Genomic DNA, 12183 nt, shown 5'->3' on the forward strand with positions numbered 1-12183 from the left:
AGAGGATGACTTCATTCTTCACGTGGTTTCCACGATCTCTCAGATTCCCAAGCACATTCAAGAAGGCATTTTTTTCCTCTGCAAGTTATTTGATTAAGGTGGGAGATTCACAATCTCAGCGATTTCCCCTCTGCTCCCTTCAATCCCACCACCACCACCTTCCACAGCTGCAAGAGGTTTTGATGTTTTAACTCAATGAAATTTAGAGATCATTTCCTGGAGTAGTTCCATTTTAGTTTTTTCATCCAAGAAGAGATCTGTGAAACACAGTCCTTGAAGACTCTTTTCAACCAGAGAAGAACAGGCTCCCAGGATGTGATGTGACTATGAACACACCTTATATCTGCTGACAAACATAGCAACTAAAGCCACAAAGTATCCCAAAAAAGCAGAATTTCAAAAGGCATGCTTATCTATTCTCAATTTTATAAACTTTCAGTTATTAGATCAGGTGTCACTAAGACCAACAGATTCTGCAAAATACCAAAGTGTCCCAGAAACCTATAGTGGACCAGAAAAATTAACCCCAGAAAATAAAGCTATTTTCACATGGAAGTTTAAGATGTTCACAAGTGAATGCTAAAAGCCTTTTCACATAAAGTGCTGTGAGAAATCAAACACAAAATTTCTCCTTCACATTTTACAATTATTGTAGTTTTTCCCAGAAGCCAAGGTCCATACAACTCAGAACTCAAATGATATTTTTTGTTCTGAAAAAAGACCCCAAACACTTTATTTGTTTTTCTTACTATTTTATTGTTAAGTAATTTGTAGGAGATTTTGTAAGAGAGAAAACTCTATGCTTATAATGTATTTTCTACACTCATTAACAGGAGTGACAGCTACCTCATGGGAATGGGGGAAACTCTATCAAAATAAAGCTGCTACAGGTGCATGAAATCAGGGATATTGACCCCTCATAAGAGAGTTAGGCTGCCAACTGACAAGACTTGCCAAAGCATAAAGAATAAGGCTCAGTCTGTCACTGAAGCCTGTAAGATTCCTTTCAGTTGCTCATAAAGCCACTAGTACAAAGGAATCACCAATGTGACAAAAGCCTCTGGACACTGCAGCAAAAGAAATAAACGAAGAGACAAAAGTCGTTAGTGTACATTAGTGCTGGAAAACACATAGGCCCAGCATTGTAGTAATAAGATGCTACTGCCATATAATTGCTTTTCTGACCTTATACAGACATAGTTAAATCACAAAAAATCAGAGACCAGAAAGACCTAGTAGGTCTTCCAGTACATTCTCCTGCCAGTGCAGATGATTGTAAGGTAACTCTTGTGTATCTGTATCAGATAAAAGATTCACTGCTATAGGCAGTGTGTGGGGTCTGGTTTCCATCCAGCCTCAGACTTCAAACAAAATATAACTGGAAATTCATTTTGGTCAAAACCTCACAACAAATACAGACCTTAGACTTTTCTATAATGCTTGGAGTAGTCCTGCCAGACACAGGCACATGTAAGCACAGATTTTAGACAGAAATATCTGAAGACAAAGCAGAGGCTTTAGATGCTGTCTATTACAAAAACTTTTCCAAACAAAAGGAGAGCAAAGCATTAGTAAAACCTGTCCATCACTGACAATGTCGCTTAACAGATCTAAGCTGGTAAAACAGTGCATGCCAACAAAAATAAAACAGGTTTTACTGATTCTAGATCTTCTAATTTTCAAAGTTCTCTGGCAAAAATTGATTTAAGCATGTTCACTTGCAAGGATTTATAAACATACATACCAAAAGGACTAGCTAGGATGGCCATGATAGGACCTACAACACACAAGTCAAGAGCTTCATTTGGAAGAAGGGTGGTTTTGAGCTTCCACTGCACCATATAGTTTTTAGAGAAATGTAGCAAATTAAAAGCATGAAGATGCTAAATTAAAACACTTACTGCTCTTACATTACAAAATCGAGTTAGTATTAAAGCAGCAATACTGCAAGGATTTGTCTTTCAAGAAATTTTAATATATGAGGATGATACAATAAGAAAATATTGATACTAAGTATTTTGGCAGTAAAGGAACTTATGTTAGAAGTCAGTTTTGACAATTCTTTGAATCTAAAAGACCTATAAGTACTAAAATGTCACCTGTCTATCCATGTGAGATTTAGCTTTGGCAGTATTTCAAAAGTGAAGAAACATTCTTTGTTATATATTTTCACTATGAAAAGTATTTTCAAAGCTGTCTAAGAGGCCATATTCTCTCGAGAAGAACAAAAAGATGCATATCTGTTACAGAAATATTCCCAGAAAAAAACCTAAGTTTGAATACTCGCAACAATCAATGGGTCAAACTGTGGATAAAAGCAGGAAGTGTGAAATCTATTGTCAAGAGTTGGCACTTACAAGTTTTCAAATAATTTCTTCAATTTAGAGATTCATTGCTTTGTTCGAGCTAAATTAAACAAACCACTTGGAAGCTAACCTGATTTTCTCCATATAAAATTTGTCTATTGTTAAGTGACGTCATTATCGCCTCTTCTCCCCCTTTTTCTTTTTTTCTTTTTTATTTTTATTATGGACTATTCCAGACACAGGTCTGGGAAATGGAGCTGTCTGGCTCACAGAGCTATATTTTTTAAAGCTTCAAAAATGAAAAGAGAGAGAGAGAAGGTTAGGAAAGAAAGGAAGACAAGGAGTGCACTAATTGCTCATCCCTGACCTCTTCCAAACCACTGCAAAACTGTGAAAAGTTGCCTGAGCTCTTTTTTATGCAGTTCAGCTTTGGCCTTTTTCAATAGTCATAGAGGTAAAAAAAACACCTTTAAAGTTGAAGCTACACATGGAATAGCAAAACATCTGTAATTTTACTCTTTTTTAGCATGAAAACAAATGATCTTTAATTTACATTTAAAAAAAAAAAAAATCTTGTGAAAAGATTATTCACAAACTGCAGTTGCTGATCCATCCAGCTATGGTGAATTCTGCCAACTGTGCTCAGATGATAAAGACATTAAAATAACAAGAAATTATTACATATAATTTTTGGAGTACTTACAGATTCTTGGATTTGAATGCTTCAGCAAAGTCCTGCACACTCTGAAGAGAAGCAAGGTCTAAGGTCATTGCTTCTACCTTGGCTTTATGCTGGAAAAAGAGAAAATATTTTTTTTAACAAGAGATAAATAACAGCAAGTTTGGTTCATAGTATCATGTTACAGCAAATGTGTTATGAAACTTGTCTTATTTCCTTGTTTAACATTATAACCCCAAAGTGAATATAAATCATCAAAAGGAATGGATGAGCACAACATTTAGTGCCAAAAGTAGCATTGCGATTTGGTGGTTCTGCTAAAAACATACACAACTTTATATAATGCAATGAATCCACACAAGGCAGTGTTAATAAGGTACCCATTTGCTTCCATTTTGATGGTGAAACTTATGTAACTCAAGAAATAAAAAGCAGAATAATTGTTATTCTCAATGCATGCTATTTTTATATACCATAACAATGGGAAAAAACTCAGTAAACACTATAAAAACCTGCTAAATTCAGACTTGCACATATGAATCCAAAACAATCTATATATTATATAAAAGATAGTATAAAATGACTACAGAAAACAACTTATCAGCCTAGACAGTTCTCCATACAGTAAGAGTTTACCAGTGCACAATATATTTGTGCTTTACTATAAAGGTGGTGAGGTGCTGGGACAGCATTCCCAGAGAATGTGGACTCCCTATCCCTGGAAGTGTTCAAGGCCAGGTTGGATGGGGCGTTGGAGCAACCTGGGCTAGCACAAAGTGCCCCTGTTCATAGCAGGGGGGTTGGAATAAGATGACCTTTAAAGTGTCTTCCAATTTGATTCTGTGACTCTGTGTCTTTGAAAGAAATTCTGCATTTACTTAAAGCCAATTTTTCACTTAGAAGACAACACACAATCCCACAAAATGACAGGTTAACCCAAAGGTGCTAACATTAGACACCATCAACTCTTCTCAATACTTTCAGCTTTAAGATTCATGGTCCTCAGTCTTTTTAAACACACTCCAAATCCCAGAATAAAATGAATCAAAAGTCTATTTTCAATGCAATCACTAAAGTGAAAGTCATAACAGAACCAGTCTATTTTCAATGCAACCACTAAAGTGAAAGTCATAACAGAACCAAGCAGTCACTTGTACTCTCAAGACTGAATTCTGAACTAGCTTTCCTTTGACTGCAGCTGTGTCTGCACTACAACATCCAGTGGTTGTATTTTGTTCTTCCACAAACACTACACTTCAAAACATCTATGATCCTCTGCAAAATACCAACCATCATGACATATAAATCAGGTCTATCCACTAAGGAATTAAGAACATGTGTATTTGTGCTTACCCTCAGTTTTAGACTCGCTGCTGCCCAACACCACATAAACTCTCTGGCACATAAAAGTAAGCTGGCAAAAGCCCTGTACTCTTCCTCAAACTTCAAAATGTCTAATTTCACCCCCCTCTGCTTAGCTTATTTGGCAAAAATGAATTTAGAGAGACACTTCATGTAATCCCAACATGCTACCTACATATAACAGTCATGATTTAGACAGGACATTAGCACTGCTAAAAGTAAGAGTAGAAGAATATGGAGCAGACGGAGCAGAACTGTGTGATAAAAAGCAGCATTTGGGTGAAGAGACGATAGGAGCTTTGTTAGCACCATGCTGTAACAGAGGATCTACTGGGATTACAAGGTTATACACTGAGCACTGCTGGAAGAATGGAAAGGAAGCAGCACACATGTCAGCACAGAAGGAAGCCAGGAAGAGAGATCCCATTGTCTCCCAAGCTCAAGCAATTCATCTGATCCCCGTTTCATTACATCTGTCACTTTGCTCCCTACATCTGTTTTCTATTTCTCTTGTACCCACTCTGCCCGCTACAAGTACCTTACAGGTTGGGTTTAAACAGAATATCACTCAAATTCCTTTTGTCCCACTCCAGCCAGACCTATCAGGACAGCAAAATAAATACAACTAAAATTTCAACAGGTTCAGTCTCCATAGGAAGTATCAATTGATGGAGTTTGAAAATGCTAAACCAAACTTTGCTACAAAGAGGGTTTTTTACCCTCACAAGATGCACGTCACTCTGGAATTCATTTTGCCCCACTGGGTAAATATTTTCTTCTGTTTGATGGTCAGAGACTTGAGAAAGACGATGCTGCCTTGAATTATACAACAGAACTCCAGAACAATTTCTCCTCAAACGTGCAGTTCAAAGCTGTTTTCTTACTAGAGAAGTGGTGTGCATAGTTTGGTTTATTTTGTTTCTTCTTTCCTCAGTTGAAACATTCTCCTGTCTCTCCCAAGGGTAAAAGGACAAGAATGCTACAAATACAGGGACATAAGGGGGTCAAAAGACATAATAATCAAGTACTTCAACAGCACTATGGTACTACACCACAAGCTGTTAGCTACTGTCCTCCTGGGGACACGGACTCAAGTCCACACGATATGACTCAGGTAATGCTTTTCGTCTTGGTGTCACATATTAGGCTTCTGCTACTGATTTCAAACACAGAAGAGAGATGTCTGTACTTCAAGTTGAAAAGAAAATGGGGAAGAAATAAGTTTACATATCATGAATTTAGGCAAGTTCCCCAACTTTTTTGTTTCAGGTTCTCCCTCATTAATTGAGATTCCAGCACCTCTCACCCCTCAGAGGTAATCCGTAGACCATCAATTCCTATTACGGTTTGAGAATGTGAAATGCTAAACCTTTAGAATCAATGAATTTTCATGCCAAATTTTCCCACTCTTACTTCTATGTCACAACTTCTTTATAAGAAAAAACTCTGAATAAGGTACTATATGTGCAAGGGATGTTAATAATGTAAGAATATCTCCAATCAACGACAAGTAGGAGGCTTTTTGTTTTCTTACAGTAGCTCAGTATTGCCTTTGTTATAATGTTTTCCTGCTCTCCCTAGAAACCTAGGTGGCACATCTTGTGATATTTATAGAAAAATAAAATGTGGGGGTTTAATAAAATATAAAACTAAACAAACATTTTGCTAAAAGGCATCTTAAATGTAATTGTACTCCGCAGTCAGAACTGATTGTTAATGGTATGCTGCAAATCCTGATCTAATGTGTCATAATTGTATTATGCTGATGTCTCTCACCATTTCTCTTCACATGTTTTCAGTACTGAATTGTGCCTCATTTTATGTTGTGAAGTCTTAAATGAGACTTGCCACTTTCCCAAATACAGGAGACAGTCTTTAAACTGTCATCATAAAATCAATACACTAAGGCAGGAAACTTCAGAATTTTAAAAATTAAATTGGCAAAAGATATTAATGTTCCCTCTACTGCTTTATTTTCAATTACATCATTTTACGGGGAAACTAGATAATAGAATGAGTGTAGAATAATTTAAAGAGCTCATTTCTAAATCACAGGATCATTACTATGTGTGCTGTTGAAGGCCTGTGCAAAATGACCTGTTGCTCCCACTGCAGAGCCCCAGGACAAGTGACACAACTCCATCCAAACCACTTTCACAACTAGATTCAGACCAACTTTGCAAACTGACCAAAAGGAGAATAGACACAAGAGGCAGATGAACTTCTGCTATCTACTGAACCTTGTGAAAACAAGGTCAGCCAGGACCTTGAGATGGTACATTTGGGATGGGGATATTTGTATTTCATGGAGCCCAACAAGCAGTTCAAGGCTAACAATGTCCAAGCATCAACAATCCTGTCTTCAAAGAAACAGCCAAAGGCATATCACTCTCCAGTTCCTAACAAGTCCTCTTTTAAACCCAACACAATAACATTTTGAAAAATGCAAGGAAAAATTTTATCACCTATTTGATGATTTCATGCCCAGTTCTAAAAAATGCTTTATCAATATTTCAGGTATGTTTCATTACTCTACATAACACTAAAAAACAGTTTGTTCAGTTTTGTATGTAAGTTGCTCCCTATTGGAGCAAAAATATTAAAAATGCTTAAGTGCAATTGGCTATACTTTGCACTCATGCTAGAAAAATGCTTATTGAGCCAGAAACTAACACGAAAGTGAAAACACCCAGAAAAGTAACTATTTCACTATATGCAATGTATTCACTTTACAGCTTAAAAATTGTTTAAAAATGAACACTGCATGGTAGAGTAGTTTGGCAGTAAACATGATTGTGCATTTGTGTCTTGGTATTGAAAACGAAGCCTTTTTTCATAGTGAATTTTTCATTCAAATGTAAGTGATGATTTACGTTAAATATAGGTAAAGCATAGCTACATTTTCCTGACGGATTGCAAGGAAGTGAAGAGCAGTACAATAAGTTGAAGCATAAAAGCTTTCTCTGTCATAATATTTATTATAATGGCATATAAAATAGCTGAAATAAATAATAGATGACTAAAAGTAAATTCATATGATAAAGAATCTTTCAGCAGACACCATTACTTCTGACTGCTCCAGTTTCATACAGAGTTGAAGAGTCTTAATAAATATGCTGTAGCCCCTGTATCTTATGTAAGTACAAGTCATTTTGTAAGGGCCTACTTAAAATGTATTCTAGTGGACACTAGATAATTTACAGAATAATTTTACTCTCAAAAAATATCCTGTATCCATCTTTGATATTTAAAAATCCTTAACTCAAAACTGAACAACAAAAACATCTGACTTCGAGGAACTGCAAGTACAATCAATTGGTAAGAAGCAGTTTAATTTGATACAGAAAAATCTTCATGACAACATCTTGGAATGCAGATAGTTCTTATATGCAGCATGAGAAACAGAAAAATCCTCACAAAAAAAAAAAGAATGTGAGATCAAAGCTGATGAAAAAAAAAATCTGTGGAATTATCTGAAAATAGGTGAAGTAAACAAATAACCAAACCTCACAACACCCAAATAAACTCATATTTCCATGCTGAGGATGGAGTAGGGGGTGTTTTAGAAGCACATCTGACAATTTGACACATAGCTTATGGCAGTCAATAGCCAGTGCCATGCACTATTTATGGAGGCACCTAATGGGGAAAAAGGCTTTCACTCAGGATTAGGACTGCAAGTATTACTGTCCCTAATGTAGTCAACATTTGGTACTTCATGCAAAACTGTATTTATGCAATGGCAGCTTCACCTGGTTGTTTGCTTTGAATGCTCTGCAGCTACTCCCCATGGAGCTGATGGGAATGGATGCATCATACAGCTTTAAGAGCAATCCAACACTCATGCTAGATGCTTTAATAATATGTTCTTCTGCTACATTTGATATACCTTAATAAAATTCATTAGAAGACCTCAAGGTGGAACATTTTTACACCCATTTTTCTAGTTTCACCCCCTCCACCTCCCAATACTGGCAATATTTATACAGCACTTTCTAATTTTCACTATGCAAGAGAAGGTACACAACACATACCAGTTCCTAAATATTAATTATTTTATTAACCCATTTATGTGATGTACAAGGAAATAGCTGGGAATAACTTGATTCTTCATGAAAATCAGAGATGAAAAGGATTTGCTTTGTTTCATTTGAAAGAAAATTTATTTAGTAATGCTTGGTTTCACTATTTCCCAGTATTTGGTTTACCTGTATTTTGGTTGTAATTTACTGATGTTAAATGTTCCACTATTCCTCCTGCTCAAACCTGTCAAACATATTTTGATACTGTGGGTGAGCTCTCCCAAAACCTGATTTTGTAAAGCCTGGTTCTTCCTGCTTAAGTAACTAATCTTCCTGTTCTTCACCAAAAAAAAAAAAAAAAAAAAAAAAGAATTTCTGCAGGGGTTGCCTTCATCCAAGTCAAATGAAGAGCACATATATCAAGACTTAATGGGTCAGTATGAGCCTGAAGACTGCTCAGATTACTGATCATACTTGGACTGACATTTTATCATGAAAACTGAATTATTAGTAGTAATTTTGTCCTTGTCTCTATTCCTGCTCCAGAACAATTCTGGATGTTTGGCAGAGAACAGTGTTTATCTTTTCGGCATCATCTACAAATTAAAGTGGTAAGAGGCTTCTTCAGAAAAACCTGAAGCTCTCAAGCTGTTCTAGCAATGTCCTGCAAATGAATGTCTTAAAGTTGCAGTGGAAGATCCTCATCCATGAGAGCCTAGAAACAACATCTGAACTGGAGATTTAACTGTAGATCTCAGGGGGGTTATAAAAGCAGCAGAGAAGTCTGGATTCTCCCTTAGACAGATATTAAATATAGAGACAAGAAATGAACCACTGAAATTCTGGAGATGAGAGGTGTGGAAAAGTGATGAAGACAACACAATACATGCCTGCGGATTTCACACACCAACTTGGCATTTGGACCTCACATTTAAACATATCACGATTCACACCAATATTTTTCCTTCTTCCAAATACTTAATTTACCTATAATTTAAAATACATGTCACAAATACAAGAATGTGACTAATGTCTCCAGGTATAGTTTGCATTAAACTTAGTATGTATTTATATACCTTGTATCTAACTTAGAGATGAAAGGGCTTTGGTCATGCAATCATCATTTTAAATTCCCCAATAATTTTAAAACTGTATTAGTAATGGCTACACATGAAAAAAAAGAAAGGCAAAATACACTTACTCATTTCTTTGTGGTTGCTTCATTTTTCAGATTTTAATATCCTTTTTTAATAAATCTTCTGTAATAAATACCACTTACTACTATAATAAGCAATAATGTACTTTCACAATCTTTACATTAGTTAACTCTTACAGAGATCATTATCTCTGTAAATTTGTTCTTTCCTATCTTCTGAAGATAATGATAAAGGAAAAAAGGGAAAACATCTGCTTTTCTTTATGAAATTAATATCTTCACTAAAGTAAACTATGCTCCAGCAACCCTAAATCTTGCTTAAAAAATAGTAAGAGAAGTTAGTCTCCTAAGGACATTTTAAAAATTATTCCTTAACCAGAAAGAACAAAACACAGAAAAAATGCTGGATCCTAAATCTTAAAAATAGTAAGAGAAGTTAGTCTCCTCAGGACGTTTTAAAAATTATTCCTTAACCAGAGAGAACAAAACACAGAAAAAATGCTGGATTATAATTTCAGAATCCTTCAATTTGAAGGTTCCAAATACCCTGTTTTTTCCTGGATGCACATGGTTCAATTGCATGCACTACACATTTGCTTCTACAGCAAGAAATTACATTAAAAATAGTAAGAGAAGTTAGTCTCCTCAGGACGTTTTAAAAATTATTCCTTAACCAGAGAGAACAAAACACAGAAAAAATGCTGGATTATAATTTCAGAATCCTTCAATTTGAAGGTTCCAAATACCCTGTTTTTTCCTGGATGCACATGGTTCAATTGCATGCACTACACATTTGCTTCTACAGCAAGAAATTACATGCATAGAAAAAAAAAATCTACTGTAGCTTTTAGCAATAGGAATTTGTTTAGCTCTTAACATACATGAACTGTGGGTATTTACTTGGGAGCCTACTTTTAGCTGAATTTTTTTCTTTCCCTGGATATAGATCACTTCTTTCTGTCTCCAAACGCCCATTCCTGTAAAGCTCATTTGAATTTATCTTGGGGAATCTCAAATAATCTTGGCAATATATTACATGTGTATGGTTTACTATTCTAATAAACATATCTCCTTGTTTAGAGAATGATCGAGGGAGCCTGGGAACATGTAACAATCTCAGCTGTGGAGAGCCTCCTATTCAGATGCTTTCAATTCCTTTCATTCTGCAAGATTCAAAGTGATAGCAGAATGCACTTTCAAAAAGAGCAACAAGGCAAACAGCATTGGGATAATTTAGAAGCTACATACTTTGTTTCCTTTTAAAAACTCCCTCAATTTGAAGCTTTTAAGATTAAATAAACCCAGTTTATGGGTTGCTGAGAAGTAAGAGGCAACGGGGTAATGGATTTGTCGGAAATGGCAGAGGCTGGGGGTGAAACAGAATTTTTTAACGGACCAAACCATTAACATCCCAATTGCAACACCTTGTTATCGCTGTCGATTATACTTAAAATCAGAGATGAGTTATCTTATATGCAAAGCTCTACACACACTGTGTCTAAAACTTACAGCAGGATTTCATGTGCAGTTGTTACAGACAGAGGGAAAGTTAGCATCCCTACTCCAGATGACAAGACGAGAAAAGCATGATGGTCAAAAGGGCAACAATGTTTAAGTAAATACAAAATGAACCCTTTTTCCCTGTTCTCTCATGATCCATAATCATAAGCTATGTTGTTGCCTGAAAGTGCAGACATGCACTGTGCAGTGCATTAATCCTTCAAACACTAACAGATGCTGGCAGGGATTTAGGCTGGAATGTATTTACAAAGTGACAAATTATGTTCCGTATTATACAGAGAGAGAAAGAGCACCCACAAATAGGCTGATAAATGTCAGCTGCAGTCACGACAAACGGTTTATTTTTATTATACTGTAACCACAAATGTTTTTTGCAGGGAGGCCCAAAGATTTATTTGTTGCAGGAAAAAACAAGATTATATATGACACGAAGTAATAACTGTGAGATCACTGATGTTCTGGGCAGCTTGCCCTCCTGGAAGCTGTGTTCAGATTGAAAAATGTTGCTTAAAAATGGTATGTTATATGACACAAAATAAGTAGTTCATAAATCTGTATTGAAACAACAATAACTAGTAATTAAAGACAAGTCTAAGGACGTGGCTCGTACGAGGTAAAAAGGAAAGCATACTCTTACCCTTAGTGGAATGTTGAAAATGAAATCACAATATTAAAATTAATCTGATTGAATTGTTTCAGGTTAAAACCAAAGTGCTATAATTGCTAGAAGGGAGCAACATATATTTTAAATGTGGCCATAGCACTATAGAACATTTCATGCAACACAATTAATTGGCAGAATGGTGACGTCTGCAGGTTTACAAATGCATTGCAGCTATTCTCAGCATGTCAAAGCTTGCAAAGAGATTTAAGGTACAGTTCTTTCCCCCCACTCTTAATATTTGCAAAATACAAATATCAATATGGTTAAATGTCATCACTTCTACATTCATGAATAATTCCAGGATGTTTCAACATAAGTAGAAATAAATACATGAGACAAAGAAATTAAAGAACTGAATAATTAGCTATTTAAGGTATTTTAATTGGCAGTTCAGTTACAGACTCCTAGACTTAAAAATATAACATAGATATCTTACAGAACAGTATCCTCAAAAAGATAAACATATACACAGA

General features: G+C 35.7%; 1 protein-coding gene across 1 annotated transcript in view; it reads right to left on the reverse strand.

The window, feature by feature from the left end:
• Positions 1-12183, reverse strand: part of LOC103803904 (WW domain-containing oxidoreductase-like) — a gene marked incomplete at its 3' end in the record, with an annotated part of 105022 nt that overhangs the window by 15112 nt on the left and 77727 nt on the right. The window contains exon 3 of the mRNA XM_009076484.1: positions 3010-3098. Within this exon, the coding sequence (XP_009074732.1) occupies positions 3010-3098 (89 nt within the window). The remainder of the gene's footprint in view (positions 1-3009; positions 3099-12183) is intronic.

The sequence above is a fragment of the Acanthisitta chloris genome, unplaced genomic scaffold (genome assembly GCF_000695815.1).
Source record: "Acanthisitta chloris isolate BGI_N310 unplaced genomic scaffold, ASM69581v1 scaffold13016, whole genome shotgun sequence".
Classification (NCBI taxonomy): Eukaryota; Metazoa; Chordata; class Aves; order Passeriformes; family Acanthisittidae; genus Acanthisitta; species Acanthisitta chloris.